The sequence below is a fragment of the Mobula hypostoma genome, chromosome 22 (assembly GCF_963921235.1).
Source record: "Mobula hypostoma chromosome 22, sMobHyp1.1, whole genome shotgun sequence".
NCBI lineage: Eukaryota > Metazoa > Chordata > Chondrichthyes > Myliobatiformes > Myliobatidae > Mobula > Mobula hypostoma.
Genome location: NC_086118.1, coordinates 57,110,787 through 57,130,976, shown reverse-complemented (window position 1 = coordinate 57,130,976; position 20,190 = coordinate 57,110,787). Strand labels below are relative to the sequence as shown.

The 20,190-nt window shown below is 49.1% G+C and overlaps 1 protein-coding gene across 1 annotated transcript in view; it reads left to right on the top strand.

Moving 5' to 3' along the window:
• The window catches only part of LOC134336444 (TOM1-like protein 1), a 58,840-nt gene extending 45,634 nt beyond the window's left edge, over positions 1-13,206 (top strand). The window contains 6 exon segments of the mRNA XM_063030684.1: positions 447-616; positions 2,325-2,373; positions 3,595-3,673; positions 4,137-4,233; positions 9,814-9,896; positions 11,484-13,206. Coding sequence (XP_062886754.1) covers positions 447-616; positions 2,325-2,373; positions 3,595-3,673; positions 4,137-4,233; positions 9,814-9,862 — 444 coding nt within the window. The 3' untranslated portion in view covers positions 9,863-9,896; positions 11,484-13,206.
• Positions 13,207-20,190: the final 6,984 nt, after the last annotated feature.

Below are 20,190 nucleotides of genomic sequence, written 5' to 3'. Positions count from 1 at the left end.
CCTCTGTTGCCTTGCAGCCGTACCCACTCATGGGGAAGGCATCAGCAGTAAACCAGAGCTGGAGTCCCTAAGGCAGTCAAACGCTGACTGGCAACTCCTGTGGCGCTGCTGGTTTTGCCAAATAGTATCAGCCTCTGCTGTGACTGTGGATTCATCAGCTGTGTGGAGAGAGGGAGCCTGGGACATGGGCAACAGCCTGCTCTCCGTATCGTACTGCCCAGCCTTGTGTGTCACAGGCAGCTGGGATGCAGCATCCATGGTCGATCCCAACCATCGTAGGCCTTGACATGTAATAAACACATAAATCTGAGCCTGACGCCCAGCCACAGCCATTTTTCTGGCCAGGCGTTCCTCGGAGAGGCCCTGGTTTGATGGCACTCTGTGGGACCTTCTTGGTCCGGTGACCTGTCGGATAATTTTATTGTATTTTATCTTTGTGCTTCCAGGTCCTGCCTGTGGGTCCTTCTGCGCCACGCTACACTCCCGATCTGATCAGCTTTGCGTGTCCAGAATCAGCACCACTCTGCACAAACGTGAATGTGGTGAACCCCAGCATGCGGGACAGGGCTCTCCCTGAAGTCCCCTCACCCAACAGCGTCCCAACTCACCAACTGCAGTAAGTTCACATCATCTCTGCACCCAGAACCCCACTACCAATTCCAGATCTTGGGATGAGATGATGCATGCCCCGTACTCCCGGGGTGAACTGCAGGGATTGTGCTGGGACAGTGAAGAGTTTAGGTCGCTTCCTGTTGAGAAGGGTGAGCAAGGCCTGGTGTTGGAGTAACTGGAAATCCTGGAAGTGCCTGGTGTGTCCTGTTCCAACTCCAGGCCATGCTCATCTTCCCTCAGGAAAAGATCCCAAACTCTTCACCACCCCAGCACAATCCCTGCCCGACAAATCCTTGCAGGGAGTACGGGACACGAACCATCCATACAACATCCTGTCCCCATACCACGTTCTGAATCGTGTGGAGGGTTGCCGTGGTTACAACGGGACAAGGAGATGGAGTTCAGTCGGGGAAAGTGTGAAGTGATTCATTTCGGTTCAATGCAAATCAGGTTTATCATTGACGTATGTTGTGAAGTTTATTGTTTTGCAGTTGCAAGACAGAAAGTTTGCTATAAAGTGCTATATGTAGGTGGGTAGGCTGAAAGAGTATAGTGTTGATAGTTTCATAGACTGTTCGGAAATCCGATGGTGGAGGGAAAGAAGCTGTTCCAAAAGTGTCTAAGTGTGTGTCTTCAGTCTCCTGTCGCTCTCCCCGATGGGAAAAGGGCATGTTCTGGGTGATGGGGTGATGGGGGGGGGTCCTTCATGATGGATGAAGCCTCCTTCGGGCATCACCTTTTCAAGGTACCCTTGATGGTGGGGAGGCCCGTGCCCACGATGGAGATGGCTGGGACTACAACACTCTGCAGCTTCTTGCAGTCCCGTGCTGTGGCCCCTCCGTGCCAGTCCCCTGCAGCGGCCCCTCCGTGCCAGTCCCCTGCAGCGGCTCCTCCGTGCCAGTCCCGTGCAGCGGCCCCTCCGTGCCAGTCCCCTGCAGCGGCCCCTCCGTGCCAGTCCCCTGCAGCGGCCCCTCCGTGCCAGTCTCGTGCAGCGGCCCCTCCGCGCCAGTCCCCTGCAGCGGCCCCTCCGTGCCAGTCCCGTGCAGCGGCCCCTCCGCGCCAGTCCCCTGCAGCGGCCCCTCCGTGCCAGTCCCGTGCAGCTGCCCCTCCGTGCCAGTCCCCTGCAGCGGCTCCTCCGCGCCAGTCCCCTGCAGCGGCCCCTCCGTGCCAGTCCCGTGCAGCTGCCCCTCCGTGCCAGTCCCCTGCAGCAGCCCCTCCGTGCCAGTCCCCTGCAGCGGCCCCTCCGCGCCAGTCCCGTGCAGCGGCTCCTCCGCGCCAGTCCCGTGCAGCGGCCCCTCCATACCAGCCAGTGATGCAACCAGTCAGAATGCTCTCCATGGTATATCTGTAGAAATTTGCTAAAGTCTTTGGTGAGATAGAATGAAACCCAACCATGAGGAGGCAATCAGAATGAGGTTTTGTGACAGCAGTACAGAACAATACATAAAAATTACAATAAAAGTAACTACAATCTACCCCTCTCACCAATCCACCATCCAACAGTACCAATACAATCAATGCCCTGGATCTCATTCTCTGTTCGATGGCCATGGAGAGACACTGTCAGGGTTCAGTAGCCAGTCTACAGGACTGTCCCAGACAGTGTGGTGTGTTGACCAGGAATGGGTCCCCTGGGAACCACTTCCCAGAGGGGAGAGACACTGTGAGTCTGACCTGTTCAACCACAGACTAAATTTATCTCTGTCTTCCAGACCCAGCCAGAGTTTCACCGGCAATACTCCTGAATCTCTGTACAGCAACGTGAGTACATGCTGGGGTCCGCGTACCCATCCTCTCCACCCAGCTCAACTCAGGTCGTGCTGGGCGATGGGTGAGAGTAGAGCCAATCCCAGGCACCTGTCCCCGCTATCCTTCACCCACACCCATCCTTGGTGTCCATCACCAAGGTCCATCCCCACCACCCATCCCGACGTCCATCTCCGGAGTCCATCCCGACGCCCATCCCTGGAGTCCATCCCAACATCCATCCCCGACGCCCATCACCGGAGTCCATCCTGACGTCCATCCCGACGTCCATCACTGGAGTCCATCCCCAACGCCCATCCCCGATGCCCATCCCCAACGCCCATCCCCGATGCCCATCCCAACATCCATCCCCGACGCCCATCACCGGAGTCCATCCCGACGTCCATCCCCGGAGTCCATCCTGACGTCCATCACCACCACCCATCCCGACGTCCATCCCCGACGTCCATCACCGGAGTCCATCCCGACGTCCATCCCCAACGTCCATCACCGCCGTCCATCCCCGACCCCCATCCCCACCGCCCATCCCCACCACCTATCCCTGACGTCCATCCCCGACGCCCATCCCGACGTCCATCACCGACGTCCATCCCCACCGTCCATCCCCGACATCCATCCCCACCGCCCATCCCTGACATCCATCCCCGGAGTCCATCCTGACGCCCATCCCGACGTCCATCCCAACGTCCATCCCCGATGCCCATCACCGGAGTCCATCCTGACGTCCATCCCGACGTCCATCGCCAACGTCCATCACCGCCGTCCATCCCCGACCCCCATCCCCACCGCCCATCCCCACCACCCATCCCGACGTCCATCCCCACCGTCCATCCCCGACATCCATCCCCACCGCCCATCCCTGACATCCATCCCCACCGCCCATCCCTGACATCCATCCCCAACGCCCATCCTGACGTCCATCCCTGACGTCCATCTCTGTCACCGATTTTAGCTGGAGCAACTCAGAATGGGCAACAAGTACCTATCAACTGCCCCACCTCCCTTTCTCACCCCTGCCCCTCCCCTTTGCCCCCTGACCTACCATCCCATCCAGTATGACCCTTCCTTCTGCTGCCCCACCCTTTTGACCCCTTGCCCTATTTGCTCCCTGATGCCCCCTCATCCCACCTCCTCTCCCCCGCCCCCCGAGGAGGACGGGGTGGGTTTTCAGGGCAGACACCGTTGATGTGACTGAGACACTGCCTGACATTTCAGGTGGACTCGCAGGGGACTGAGCTGCTGGCGGCCCCCACACCTGGTCCCTCCCACACCGAGCGGCCCTGGGAGCACACAGGTAAGTCAGGAAACTGGCAGATTGGGGGGTGGGCGGTAATGTTAATGGTAATGCCCTGCAAGTCGCACACCATCACCCCACTACGAACAGCCCCCACCCTGCTGCCCTCACTATTCATTCTCTCACCCGCCCATCCCAGACCTTGCTGCCCCTTCTCGCCCCTCCATACCTCTCTCCACCTTTCCACACCTGTCCGCCTCCTTCTCCTTCCCCGTCCCCACCCCTCCATTCCAGTCCCCCCACCCTCCAAATCCTTGTCCCACCTCCCAACTGACCTCAACCCCAATCTCCATCCCCTCTCAAAGCACCACACTCCTCATCTCCCACCTACCCCCCCCCCAAGGGCCGTCCCTTCCCTGCTCTCTCTCTGCCCCTTCATCCCCTTCATCACTTGCCTCGTGCTCTCTTTGGGAAGACAGAGAGGGTGGTCAGGTCACGTTACAACCACTGCTTCTCCTTCCAGCTACAAGCCAATCGGAGCCTTCGAAGACTGTTGGGCCTCAGCTGATTAGACTGGAGTTTGACCCTCTGGCTAACTTGAACTCCAGCTTCAACTCTGAGTAAGTTTCTACTTCAGACCGTGTGTGTGTCAGGGCAGACTGGTTTAAGTATAACATCCCTTCTCAATACTTCTCACCCTCAGTACCTCCCCTCCCTCTCTGTGACCCTCCCCAGTACCACCCCCCTTTTTTTTTACAAAACTATAAAAGTTTATTTATAACACATAGAAACAAGACAATCAATATCTACACTTAAATTACAATACGGTCACTACCATCTATAAAACAGTCTATACCACAGGGGACCTCCACTCACAGATATTCCCCAGTGTGCCCATCGCGACTGCATGCACCCTCTCCAAGGACAGCCGGGCACAAACGTATCCTCGGAAAAGGGGCAGTCGGCCCGGACAATGCCCTCCATCTTCCGCCGCCTGGACCCGTGGATGGCCATCTTGGCCAGGCCCAGGAGCAAGCCCACCAGGAGATCCTCCTCTCACCCCACCCCACCTTCCAACCTGACCCATCCCCCCCACAGTGTGACCCTCCCTTTACTGCGTAAGGAATTATCATTAATGTGGTGATCTCTGAGTAATAATGGTTAAACGGGATAAGAGGATGTGCCTCCGGAAGCAGTTTCCTCCGCACCGTAAATGGAGAGTCTGCTCTGCAGGAAGTGTTTGATCAGTTACGGGGCTTCAATGCCACTGTTGCTTTTTGAATACCTCAATCCACAAAGGTTTATGAATAGGCACATTGTGTAGCCTTATCTGTGACACACCCCTGATACGGGCAAAGTACAATCTGTGAAGGTGTTAAGTTTCTGAGAGTCAGTCAGAAACTGAAGTTTACTGGAATCGAGAGTGGCTCTTTCGTAGAATTCTGTTACGTTATAAGCAAGACATTCGACCCATCGAACCCGTGTTTATTCCCACGAATCCCACTTCCCCTTTTCTCCCTCATATTCCATTCCCCATTCTGGTTCCCCTCTCTTGTCCCCTCTCACCTGCCCATCATCGCCCTCTGGTTCCCTTCCTCCTTCCCTTATTCCCACAGTCCACTCTCCTCTTCCACCAGATTCCTTCTCCAGCCCTTTACCCCTTCCACCTATCACCTCCCAGCTTCCCACTTCATTCCCCTCCCTACCCACAGACCTCTCCCCTGTCAGCTTGTATTCCCCCCCTCCCTTTGTCTTCATATTTCGGCTTCTTTCTCCTTCCTTTCCAGTCCTGACGAATGGTTTCAGCCCGAATCACCGACTGCTCATTCCCCTCCATAGACGCTGCCTGACCTGCCGAGTTGCTCAGCATTCTGTGTGTGTTGCTCTGGATTTCCAGCATCTGCAGAATCTCCTGTGTTAATAATTGCAGTCCCTGCTGTTTTTCCCCAGCTCTGCAGATTATTTTTGGAATTTCATCAGGTCCTCTCTGCATGCACTGGTTAACTTTCTTTCTCCTCCTGCAGACGGTTGGTTCCAAAGAGTTTATTTGAGTTTATAGTCACATTCACAAGTACAGGCAGCAAGGTAGGGTGCTGGTTAGCGTGGCCCGGCCCCATTACAGCTCAGGACAGCGTTGGTCACTGGACCATAATGACATATTTCCCTGCACACACAGTAGCTACCTCCTGTACCTAATAAGATGGCCACGAGTGTCGATTCATGGTCTTCTGCTGCGGTAGGCCATCCCCATCAAAGTTTGACGTGTTGTGCATTGAGGGATTCGCTTCTGCACACCAGCAATGTAATACGTGGTTATCAGTTACTGTCAGCTTGGACCAGTCTCGTCATCATTCTCTGACCTCTCTCATTAACAAGTCACTTTCACCCACAGAACTGCCATTCACTGAATAGTTTTTTTTTTGTTTTTTACACCGTTCCCTGTAAACACTAGACAGTTGTACATGAAAATCCCAGGAGATCAGCAGTTTCTGAGATACTCAAACCACCTCATCTAACACCAACAATCACTCCACTGTGAAATTAACTTAGATCACATTTCTTCGCCATTCTGTTGTTTGGTCTGAACAACAACTGAACCTCTTGACCATGTCTTTATGCATTGAATTTCTGCCACTGATTGGCTGATTAGATAGGCTACCACATGATTGGCTGCATTAATGAGCAGCTGTACAGACATACCTACGAAGGTGGCCTCTGAGTGTATGTTCTGATGTACGTGTGACAATGAAGCCCCTGTCCAGGATCAGATGAAGTAGGTGGGAAGGACAGATTAGCAGAGCTGAATGATCTGTTTCTCTGCTGTACTGTATATTCCATGCAATTCGATGTCTGTAAGGATTCACTCAGATCCCTGAGAGCCCCCAGACTGACAAACACTGAGAAGACAAGGAGTAAAAAGCCTGCAGTTCAGTCCAGTAATGTACTGTAGCTGTGAATGGTTCCCACAGTGGAAGCCTCAGTTTTGCCAAGAACGAATACGTTGTTGGACAAGACACAGTCCCTGAGATACCAGACTGGCTGGTACAGGCATGCTGTCTGGGCCTAGATTGGAATCAAGCCCACAAGCCTCAAAAGGACAAGGAATTTTCTTTTCAAAGTTTGATTGAAGAAGATGCAGATTATCTTTATTTGTTATGCATACATCAAAACATTCAATAGTCTGATAACAACGGGCTAGAAGCTGCCCTCGAGTCTGGTGGGACGTGCTTTCAGACTTTTGTACCTTTTGCCGATGGGAGAGGGGAGAAGGGAGATTACCCCAGGTAAGTGGGGTCTTTGATTACGCTGGCTGCATTACTGAGGATGTGAGAAGTGTCGACAAAGTCCATGGAGGTCAGGAGAGGAACTCAGCAGGTCAGGCAGCATCTATGGAGGAGTGTAAGTAGTTGACATTTCTGGCCGAGGCCATTCAAGAGGGAATCAGCCCCTTGTGCCTTCCTGTCATTCATTTGAGCTCAGCACCACTTCCCCACACTGATCCCATTTCCTGGCCCCGTTAGTCTTGCGAGACCATGGATCTGCGCCTGTAAAGTCTTCACTCTCCAGGGCGTAGAACTGGGCAAGGTTGTATGGAAGACCAGCAGTTGCCCATGCTGAAAGTCTCCCCTCTCCACGACACCAATGTTGTCTAAGGGAAGGGCATTAGGACCCATACAGCTTGGCACCAGTGTCATCGCAGAGCAATGTGTGGTTAAGTGCCTTGCTCAAGGACACAACACGTTCCCTCGGCTGGGGCTCGAACTCACGACCTTCAGGTAGCTAGTCCAATGCCTTAACCACTTGGCCACGTGTTCACATATCCTCAAAGCCCTCTATCAGCTGGTCACACCAGGTAGTGCTGGGCTCATCATCAACACTGGCATCCCTGTGAGTGAGCAGGGCGGGGCTGAGGTGTGAAACGTGATGTGGGGTGCAAGGTGAGCACGAATTATGGTGCAATCTGACTCCCTGTTTGACCCAGCTATCCTACTCACACTAAAAAAAGCCTGCTGAGACACAAGCAGAATTAGTCCATTCAGCTCATCGAGTCTGCTCTGCCATTCTATCACGACTGATTTATTATCCCTCTCAATCCCATTCTCCCGTCTCCCACCCCCCGTAACCATCGACAACCTGACTAATCAAGAACCTATCAACCTCCGCTTTAAAAATACACAATGACTTGGCCTCCACAGCCGTCTGTGCCAACAAATTCCATCAGTTTACCACTCTCTGGCTAAAGTTCCTCCTCATCTCTGTTCTAAAAGGACATCCTTGTATTCTTCTGGTCCTAGACTCCCCCTTTATTGGAAACATCCTCGCCACATCCACTCTAAACATGAAACTCTGTAGGCTCCCGCAACGATACATGATGAGAAGACCGTTGACCTATGACCCAGTACGAGCCCGCAGATGAATCCCAGTTCTCGGTTCTTTCCTTCGTAGCCAGTTCATTACAAATGCAATCCACACTGAGCAGAGCACACCAGCACAGGCTCATTAAAGTCCCCATACCAATATTCTAATGATGCCGATGGTGCTTAATTACTCCCAGACAGTACTTAGACTTAATAGGTTGTTTGTAGTATCTTTAGCCATATAGACCAACACAAAATATCTCTTTACATCTGTCATTTCCTATACCTCACAACTGTTTCCACAGCCTCATTTGAGAGAGAAAGAGGGAGAGGGGAAGGGGGCAGGATCAGGATCGCTCTCTTTTCCTCCTTTAAAAAAACGCTTATTATCCATTTTAATTTCCCTTGCAAGATTGCCCTCAAATAATTTATAATGCTTTTTGTCGGAGATTAATCCCAATCATAAGAACGTAAGCCATGGGGCAAAATTAGGCCATACAGACCATTGAGTCTGCTCTGCCTGCTGTTCCTTCGTGGCTGACTTATTTCGTCTCTCAGCCCATCCTCCTGCCTTCCTCCCGTATCCTTTCACTCCCTAACTAACTGAGAATCCATCAACCTCCTTTTTAAATACACCCAATGACTTGGCCTGCACAGCTGTCAGTGGCAATGAATTCCATAGATTCACCACCCTCTGGCTAAAGAAATTCCTCCTCATCTCTGTTCTAAATAGACACCCCTCTCTTCTCTGGAGCTGTGCCCTCTGGTCCTGGAGTCACCCACTACAGGAAATGTCCTCTCCATGTCCATATTCGATAAGTTTCAATGAGACTCCCCCCAAACTCCAGCGAGTACAGGCCCAAAGCCATCAAACATTAACCCTTTCATTTCTGGAATCTTTCTTGTGAACCTCCTCTGGACCCTCTCCAATGCCAGCGTATCTTTTCAAAGATGAGGGGCGCAAAACTGCTCACAATCCTCTAAGTGCCATCTGACCAGTGCCTTAGAAACCCTCAGCATCACATCCTTGCCCTTGTATTCTTGAAACAAATGCTAACATTGCTTTTTGCCTTCTTTACTACCGACTCAACCTGCAAGTTAGCCTTGAGGGACTCCTGCACAAGGATTCCCAAGTCCCTTTGCACATCTGATTTTTGAATTTTCTCCTTATTTTTGGTATTACCCCAACTTTTTCCTCTTTATACGTTTTCTCTTTCGTTTTGCACTCTCCTGCCCTTCTTTAGTGAGCATCTCTCCCTTAGAATCTCTCCTCTTGGCTGAGATCCAAAGTCCTAGAGAGGGTTCAGGTAAACAATTCTGGGAATGAAGAAGTCAATGTATTCGGAGTGTTTGATGGCTCGGGGCCTGTACTCCCTGGAGTTCAGAAGAACAAGGAGAGATCTCATTGAAACCTATTGAATATTGAAAGACCCGGATAGTGCGGATGTGGAAAGGATATTTCCTATCGTGAGGGAGTCTAGGATCAGAGGACACAGCCTCAGAATAGAGGGCCATCCATTTAGAACAGAGATGAGGAATTTCTTTAGCCAGAGGGTGGTGGGTCTGTGGAATTCATTGCCACGGGTGCCTGTGGATGCCAAGCCATTGGGTATATTTAAAGTGGAGGTCAATAGCTTCTTGATTAGTAAGAGTGTCAAAGGTTACAGGGAGAAAGCAGAAGAATGGGGTAGTGAGGGAAAATAAATCAGGGTGGAGTGAATGGTGGAGCAGACTTGATGGGCCGAATAGCTTAATTTGCTCGTATGTTTTATGCTCCTTAAATTACCTCCTTCAGCATGAGCGTTGCTTAGATTAATATTCTGGATATCCTTTTGGTTTCAGAGCTATTTATGAAGATTTGGACTCTATTTTAAACAAAGCCCGGACCTGACGAAGACAACAATTAGTGAGGATCGCTTCTTCTGGTAAGTGCTCAGTGGTCATGGCCTGGCCAGAGGTATATATAGAACACAGAGCAGTAGAGAACAAGAACAGGCCTTTCAGCCTACAACACTGTGCCTAGCAGGGTGCCAAAGGAAACTCTTACAGTCCATTTTAGTATCGGCTGCTACTTTCCCTTCAAATAAATCATTATCTTTTTTGTCAGAGATATATCCCAGTCTTTTCGAGTTTATCCCAATCTTTTGTTGGGAAAGAGAGAGCAGCAAGGTAGTGTAGTGGTTAGCGCTCGCTTTATAGCGGCCAGCTGTAAGGTTGAGGTTCGATTCCTGCTGCCGTCTGCAAGGAGTTTGTACATTCTCCCCGTGACCACATGGGTTTCCTCTGGGAGCTTCAGTTTCCTCCCATATTCAGAGTCATACAGGATAGGTTTAGTAAGTTGTGGGCGTGCTATGTTGGCCCTCGAAGTGTGGCACCACTTGTAGGTTACCCCCCGTACAACCTTCGCTGATTTGAGTTGATGAAAACAGCACATTTCACTGTTTGTTTTGATGAATGTGACAAATAAAGCTAACCTTTATCTATAAATTAAACTAGTTCCATCTGCCAGCACATCATCTATATCCCTCCATTCCCCGCACCAGTCCAAATGCCTCGTACACACCACTATTGTTCCCGTTTCCACCACAGGGCCTGGTAACGTATTCCAGACAGCCACCAGTCTCTGTGTTAACAAAGCCTGGCCTGCATATCTCCCTTAAACTTCCCTTCTCTCACCTTAAAGGCTCACCCTCCAGCTTTTAACGTTTCTGTTGTGTATTTAATGTTTCAGTACTGTTTGAGGAATATTGTAAATATATCGTCAATTAACTATTCTTTGTCTGTTTACATAATTCATTATGGGTTATACGTAATAATTAGTGAATCACATACTTCATGACACTACCACGTAAAACCTACGTGCTTTGTTTAAAGTAAAGAACAAACTAATACTCACATTTCGGGCTCTCGTCTTTATCTTTGAATTAGTTTAATGTGTTGCAGTCACAAAAGACAACAATTTTACTCTGTGAAAAAGACTCTGAGTATCTACTTTGCCTCCTGTACCTCTCATTCTTTCAGATTATTATGTGAAATTATATACATATATATATGTGTGTGTGTGTGTATATATATATATATATATATATATATATATATATATATATACATGTTCTATGTACATACATATATAAATATATATATATACACACACACGTATATATAAATGTACAAAATATAAATATATAGATTGTATATATATGTATTTTTAGATTTTATATATATAATGTAATATACCATATTTTAATATAATTTTAATTTGAATGAATGACTTTGAATTACGCTCCCTACAAAATAATAAGTATATATATATCATTATATAGCAATATTTATAGTATATTTTATGTGGAGCACAGTACTGTAGCCCCAAAACAACAATTTCACAACTTCACAACATATGTCACTGCTAATAGATGTGATTTTGATTTCGAGCTCCTTCTGGTCTTTCATAAGAAAGGTCACTGTTTGAGAGAGCTGATAACAGTAACTATGTTCCTGTCCTTCCTGAGCAGGTATCGGAGACGGTGTAGGGGTCGGAAACGAGGGCGAACTGAGAACACGGGAGTGGAGCAGGCAGATGTTGATGGGGAGCCAATGGCAGATGCACTGGAGCCGGACATTCTCTGATGCTGTTGATTCACTTGGTCTTGGGGTGAAATTTACCTCACCACCACCACTCTTCAACACGAGTGGCAGGAAGCTTGGCAAACCTCTCTCTCTGGGAAAAGACTGCTTCCCACTCACACAGCGAGACCCACTGATAACATATCTCATCACTGCTGCCAAGACCACACATCCCAGTAGATAAATATGTAATGTAAAATAGTTGTGGAATTGAAATCTGTTCAACATCTTTCACATCAGTTTATAGATTAAGAATTAACCATTCCAAGTGAAATTAACAGAACTTCCAAACTCCAAGACAGGGAATCTACTCTTTTAGAAAAGAGTTCAGAAGAGTGAGGGACGGGTGAAAGTGAACAGATCAGAGACCATTCACTGGGGGATGGTCCCACAGACACACTGACCCTCACTGGGGGACAGTCCCACACACACACACTGACCCTCACTGGGGGATGGTCCCACAGACACACTGACCCTCACTGGGGGGACAGTCCCACACACACACTGACCCTCACTGGGGGATGGTCCCACACACACACTGACCCTCACTGGGGGGACAGTCCCACACACACACACTGACCCTCACTGGGGGGACAGTCCCACACACACACTGACCCTCACTGGGGGACGGTCCCACACACACACTGACCCTCACTGGGGGACAGTCCCACACACACACACTGACCCTCACTGGGGGACGGTCCCACACACACACTGACCGTCACTGGGGGACAGTCCCACACACACACACTGACCCTCACTGGGGGGACAGTCCCACACACACACTGACCCTCACTGGGGGGACAGTCCCACACACACACACTGACCCTCACTGGGGGGACAGTCCCACACACACACTGACCCTCACTGGGGGGACAGTCCCACACACACACTGACCCTCACTGGGGGGACAGTCCCTCAATCATTTCTTCCAAGTAGGTTTTGCGAATGTAAACAATATTGTATTGCCAGAGTGGTTCCAGGATTAACAAATGGTTTGCAACACACACAAAATGCTGGAGGAGCTCAGGACCGAGGAAGGACCTCGGCCCGAAATGTCGACTGTTTACTCTTTTCCATAAATGCTGCCTGGCCTGCTGAGTTCCTCCAGCATCTTGTGTGTGTTGCTTGGATTTCCAGCATCTGCAGATTTTCTCTTGTTTGTGATGAAACTAATGGATACTATTGAAATGAGGTTGTGGTAGTATGTGGAACTGTGTGAGGAATTGATGTGTGAGGGGATTGGACACATAAAGTTTAAAACAATGATTTTTTAAAACCATGGATGTTTCATGTATTTATTAATAATCTAACATCTCTCGTTCTCTCTGGTTGTCTTGTGGGCTTTTGTCTTCTTAGTTTTTTGACAGTTCATCCTTTTCCTTCATTCGCTGGCATTGGAGAAAGTCCAGAGGATATTCATGGGAATAATCTCGGGAATGAAAGGGATTTCATGAGGAATGTTTGATGGGTCTGTACCTTACTCACTGGAGTTTAGACAAATGAGGGGAATCTCACTGAAACCTATCGACAATTGAAAGTCCCAGACAGAGTGGATGCGGAGAGGATGTTTCCTATAGAGGAGGAATCTAGACCAGAGGGCACAGCCTCAGAATAGAGGGGACATCCATTTAGAACAGAGAAGAGGCAGAATTTCTTAGTGAGTCTGTGGGATTCATTGCCACAGACAGTTGTGGAGGTCAATTTATTGGTTATATTGAAAGCAAAGGTTGATAGGCTCTTGATTTCAAAGATTATGGGAGAAGGCAGGAGACTGAGAATGAGAGGGATAATAAATCAGCCATGATCAAAAGGCTGAACAGACTCGATGGCCTGAATGGCCTAATTCTGCTCCCATATCTTTGGTCTGAAAACCCAAGCAGCTGGGAAATGTTAAATTACAATGAGGTGCCAGTGAATACCAATAATGGACAGAACTGATTAAAGGACTTCACACAGAGAATTACGAGCTCATCCAATGCAGAAATATGAATGACAATAGGCCACCATTCAGCCCATCATACCTGTGCTATCTAGGAATAAGATCCCCAGCCTCACCCAACCTTCCACACTGGCTCCCAGGTACTCAGGCACACACCCAAGGCCCATTTAACCGGGGAGTGAAGTAAACAAATGGGAGCTGGTGAAGAACAAGACACAGTAAAGGTCCAAAGAGATGTAGCATGTTTCCCATACAGTGATTCATTATAGAGGCTATGTTCTCTTCTCGCTGCTGCCACCAGGAAGGTGGTACAGGAGCCTCAGGACTCACACCACCAGGTTCAGGAATATTTATTACCCCATAACCATCAGGCTCTCACACCAAATGGGATAACTTCACTCAACTTCCCTTGCACCTTCACTCACTGTTTCCACAACCAATGGATTTACTTTCCTTGGCTGCAGGAGTTTGTGATGGTTCCTCCATGCTTGGATGATCAAAGTGAGCATAGAAGCCCTGCTGCCGACTACGTCACTGGATTTGACTTCAAAGGTGGAAGAAAGCTGCAGCCGGGTGGAGCTCCCATTCAGCACCGGACCACATCTTACGGAGAGTGAGGATTGTAGAGTAACGTAATTCAGGGAAATGTACGTAATGACTTTGAGTTGGGGTTTCACTTTAAGAGGCTGGTCCAACATGATGGCATTATTACACAAAGATTTTTAGCGAGCTTTTTGCGTTTAGGTTTAGGAGTTCAATAAAATTTGTTATGGGTTTCATTAAACAGAAAAATGCCTCAATTCCTTTTATTTGCATTAACCTACATTGGTGACCCCGATGCTCTAGAATGATTCCAGAGTTACTGAACATGACAGCCAACACAGTCACTTTGAAACTGCCAGAGTTTTGGGAGCAAAATGCGGTCGCTTGATCTGTACCAGCTGAGGCCTAGTTCGCTCTGCAAGAAATCACTGCCGACAACACCAAATTCTACTACATGGTAGCGTCGCTCAGCAATTCCACAGCGGCGACAGTCTGCTTGATCACCCACCCGAACATGATAAATACCAAACCGCCGAAAACTCACCTTTTACAGACTTTTGGACTGCGTCAAACAGTTGCTCTCCTTGCCCAGCCTCGGCGATGGTAAGCCTTTGGAGCTAATGGACCACATGTTGTCTCTCCTGGGAAATCACCACCCTCGTTTTATTCTTAAAGAACTCTTCATGCAGCAAGTGCCTGATCAAGTTTGCATGGCCCTCACTAATGCACCCATGATGGATTATAGGGAGTTCGCTAAAGTGGCTGACAGTCTACCCTCAGCAAGGCAACGGTACATCACTTCCCCCCCTCTACCTCAATAAGCCTGGTCAGCAAGACCCCCAACATAAGGACACCCACGGCTGCGAAACAGATAACGCTGGGCCTGTGCTTTTACCATATTTGCTTTGGTACGAACACAAAGAACTGCTGACGGCCTTGCAGCTTCGACAGTGCCAGCGCATTGGGACATCCGAGGTCTGTGAACACCATGGGCTCCAGCTGCCAGGGCCGTCTCCTGTTCATTACAGACACCCGTTCAGGGCGACGTTTCCTGTGTGACAAGGGTGCTCCAGTGAGTGTGCTGCAGCAACTGCTACTGACGAGAAGGCAAAGAGCGACGAAACCTCGCTGGCAGCATAATCCAGACGTGGGCATGATGGGTGATGCTCTGCTTCAGTGGGAGACGTTACACACGGGACTTCGTCCTGGCTGAAGCGGCTAGACCCCAGCTCGGTGCATATTTCCTGTGTGCCCAAGGTCAGTTAGTCGAACCGCTGGCTTGTGGATGTCAAGGGCTTTGGGTCATTGCCCTGCTCCCCTAGTAAGTTCCCCACAACAGCACTGACAAACACATGCCCCACTACACGTCAGTTTACTCAACTGCTGGGAGAATCCCAGAATTCACCAAGCCTACAGTCACAAAACATAGCATTGAGCACCAAATCCCCATAAATGATTTTTAGCACATTTTGTGTTTAAGATTTGGAGTTTGATAAAATATATTAAAGGTTTCATTAAACATAAAATGTCTCACTTCCTTTTATTTGCAAAACTCTACAGGATTACCAGAACAATGGATAGACCGTACCTACAGCCCCTCCCTCCTGCCACCACGATTTACCCCCAAACCATCCCATCTTTCTCCACTCGTCCCCACGAATTCCCACAAGATGCACCCTACTCTCCCCACCTACCCACACCCTACTCCCTCCCTCCACCCACCCACCCCTACTCCCCTCCCTCCACCTACCCCTACTCCCCTCCCTCCCTCCACCCACCCTACACCCCTCCCTCCACCCACCCCTACTCCCCTCCCTTCACACCCTACTCCCCTCGATCCCTCCACCCACCCTCACCCTACTCTCCTCCTTCCACTCACCTAAACCCACTCTCCTCCCTGCACACCTTATTCCACTCCCTCAACACCTTATTCCACCCTCCCTCCACCCACTCTCCTCCCTCCATTCTTCCACCCACACTCCACAACTCCTCCCTCCTCCATACCCATCCCACTTCCTTCTCTTCAATCGAAACCGACGACTACTTCTCCCAGTTTTCCCCCACCCGTACTGCGCCTGCGTACTGCAGTCCTGGACTACATTTCCCAGAAGGTGCCGGGCGGCGGGAGCTGCGGAGACCCGGACAGCTGGGCCACAGGTGGGGAGGGCGCCCGATGGCCGGCCGGCCTGCGGGGTCCAGGGGAGGGGGCGACGCGACGCGACCTGCAGTGGTCTGAGCCTGTGGGGACCAGGACCCGACCGAGCCCCCGCGCCTGAACGTCTCTCTCTCTCCCCCCCCCCATTGTCCTGCCGGTCTTCCCCCGCGCGCGTCTCTTCCCCCACCAGGCTGCGCGCTTTCTCTCATTTACCTGCTGGTCTTCCCTATTACCCTGCTGTGTTCCCCTCCACTCTGCTGGTCTTCCCTACTACCCTGCTGTGTTCCCCTCCACTCTGCTGGTCTTCCCCTATTACCCTGCTGTGTACCCCTCCACTCTGCTGGTCTTCCCCTATTACCCTGCTGTGTTCCCCTCCACTCTGCTGGTCTTCCCTATTACTCTGCTGTGTTCCCCTCCACTCCTGCTGGTCTTCCCTATTACCCTGCTGTGTTCCCCTCCACTCTGCTGGTCTTCCCTATTACTCTGCTGTGTTCCCCTCCACTCCTGCTGGTCTTCCCTACTACCCTGCTGTGTTCCCCTCCACTCTGCTAGTCTTCCCTATTACCCTGCTGTGTTCCCCTCCACTCTGCTGGTCTTCCCTATTACTCCGCTGTGTTCCCCTCCACTCCTGCTGGTCTTCCCCTATTACTCTGCTGTGTTCCCCTCCACTCTGCTGGTCTTCCCCCTATTACCCTGCTGTGTTCCCCTCCACTCTGTTGGTCTTCCCCTCTCATTACCCTGCCAGACTCCCCCTCTCATTACAGTACCCAGCTCATGACCACCCAATTGCCTAACTTGTCTTCCTCCACATCGCTTCCCTCCTGGTCTGTACCTTCCCCATCCCTTTCTCCCGAATCCACTAAGTTTAAAACTCTGAGCCTGCCCCTGATGCTCATGGCCTTTGCTGGATAATGTTGAATAGAGCCTGAAATAGGTCTTCCCTTTAAATTATCAACTGAGGAGGGCTTGACTACCATTATCAGTCAGTAGCCTGCTGCTTAATTTATACTTTGAACAGTATTACACTGGACAACAAAGATTTGACTTCCTGAATACTTCTGGATGGATTTTGCGCTGCTGGTCATGAAACTTCCCTATGATGCACCATTTTTAAAAAAATCATGTATATATTTGCTATTTCAATTCGTAATTCAAGTCAGAATAACTGATGCCAAGATTAAGGAAGTCATTTTGATGGTCCACAAATCAATCTGGTTCTCAATGACAGACAATTTGAAGAACTTCTAGGGAGACCGGAGAAAATCGTATGCAAGGCATTCTTGACAACATACTTCAAGCATACAAAACCATGAAGTGCAACATGTCACAAAAGATCCATTTTCTCTATTCCCATTTAGACATCTTCCCTGCAAATCTTGGTGCTGTCAGTGACGAGCATGGTGAAAGGTTTCACCAAGACATGGAGAAACGGTATCAGGGCAACTGGAATCCATTGATACTGGCTGATTATTGTTCCACACTTAACCGAGAAACCTCAGACACCGAGTACAAACGAAAATCAACAACAAAGCATTTTTCGCTTAGTTGAAACTATTGAAAAGCATCAGCACCATTAAGCACCTGAATGCATTATATTCAATAAAAGTTACATCTCTTGTTTCTCCAAATTCCTACATGATGTAAGTAATATGTTCAGCTTCAAATGGTCTACCATAAAAAAAAATTTCTGAGGAAACAACACATTCAAAAACAAATTGACGTCCCGTGTTATCTGTGGCTGAGTTGTTAGAACTCTCAGCTCCTGCTCTGAAGTGTTTGGGTTAAAGTCCTACCCTAGAGACCTGAGCACAAAAGTCTTGGCTGTGTTAAACACTGCCTTGCCAGCACTGCCATCTGCTCATGAGATGTTAAGCCGAAGTCTGGTCTTATGCTAAAATGGACGTCAAATATTTTGAAGTTGAGCCTTCCATTGATGTTGTGACACAGAATTCATGTCTGGATTTGCTTATTGCTATCATCAGGGAGGAGGTACAGAGCCTGAAAACACACTCAGATGTTTCAGGAAGAGCTTCTTCCTCTCTGCCATCCCAATTTCTGAATGGACAGTGAGCCCATGAACACTAACTCAGCACCGTTTTTTCTCTTTATGTCCAACTTATTTAATTTAACTTTTTAAAAATATAATTACTGTAATTTACAATTTTTTATTGTTATGTATTGTGTTGTACTGCTGCCACAAAACAGCAAATTTCACAACATAGGCAGTGATATTAAACCTGATTCTGATTCAGTTAAACGCTGCTGGTCTGTCGTCACTTACCTGTGGGAGCTACTGTGTTATCGATGTAACATCAGTACTTTAAGATTAAAACCTTAAGATTAACTTTATTTAGAGTCATACAGAAGTACAGCACATGGTCCATGCTGAACCATTTAAACCGCCCGCTCCCATCGACCCGTGCCAACCCAAATTTCGCTTAAATGTTGAAATGGAGCTCGCATGGACCATTTATGCTGGCAGCTCATTCCACACTCTCGTGACCCTCAGTGAAGAAGTAGATTTGTCACACGTACATCAAAACATACAATGAAGTGGGTCGTTTGCGTCAAATCAAATCGGTGAGGATGTGCTGGCACAGCACAGCAACGGTTTTCTAACCCTAACCACTAACCATACATCTTTGGAATGTGGGGGGAGCTGGAGAACCCAAAGGAAACGGGCATGGTCACAGAGAGATGATATGGACTCAGCGGTGGGAATTGAACCCCAATGGGAGATGGCTGTAAAGTATTACACTAACGTGCCTCCCCTTCCAACAAACACGACCTGTTGTACTTAAACACAAGAGTCTGCAGATTGCTGGAAATCTTGAGCAACGCGTACAAAAATCCAGAGGAAATCAGCAGGTCAGGCAGCATCTGTGGAAAGGAATAAACAGTTAATTTACACAAAATTTTATTCATTTATTGAGATACAGTGCAGAATAGGCCCTTTGTGCCACGCCGACCAGCAATCCCCCAGTTTAGCCCCAGACTAATCACAGGATAGTTTACAATGACCAATTAACCTACTAACCTTTACATCTTTGGACTGTGTTGTGTTGGGCACATGGCCAAGTGGTTAAGGAGTTCGTCTAGTGATCTCAAGATCGCTAGTTCGAGCCTCAGCTGTGGCAGCGTGTTTGTGCCCTTGAGTAAGGCACTTAACCACACATAGTCTGTGCAAGAACTGGCGCCCCACGCAGACTTCCAATCTGCGCCTTGTAAGGCATGAAAATGCCCGACGCAGGCCTCTCATGGTCTGAGTCGACGTTCCCTCCCTTTGGACTGTGGGAGGAAACTGGAGCACCCGGAGGAAACCCATGCAGTCACGTGGAGAACATACAAACTCCTTACAGACAGTGGCAGGAAATTAACCTGGGTTGCTGGAACTGTACTGTAAAATGTTGTGATAACCACTATGCTATCGTGTCACCAAATGCTGATTGTACAGTGCCTTAGGATGTCACGTCATTGTAAGCCAAAGTTAGCAGCAATGAAGGAACATGTTGAACTGTCCAAGGAATGCCTTGTGACCGCGTTGGCTGGACGATTAGTTACAACGTTTACACGGGCATTGCCAGTAGAAGTAAAGAGATACACGGCAGGGATGGTCAAACTTCCACTCGTTTAAAGTGCTAATGCAACTCTCAGTGAGTCATGGTAACAATGGTTTGTGCTCCATTGTACCTGAAGCTTCACGTAAACATGGAACTGACCTGGGCGTGCGTCGGCATCTCAGAGGATCTATCCTGGGCCCAACACTTTGATGCAATTACGAAGAAGGCACATCATTGGCTGTACTTCATTTGGAGTTTGAGGTGATTTGGTATGTCACCCAAAGAGCATGTAATTTCTTATGGATGTTTGGCAGAGAGCATTCTAACTGGTTGTCTGTCCGTCTGGTATGGAGGCTCCAATGCACAGGATTAGGAAAAAGCTCCAGAGGAGTGTA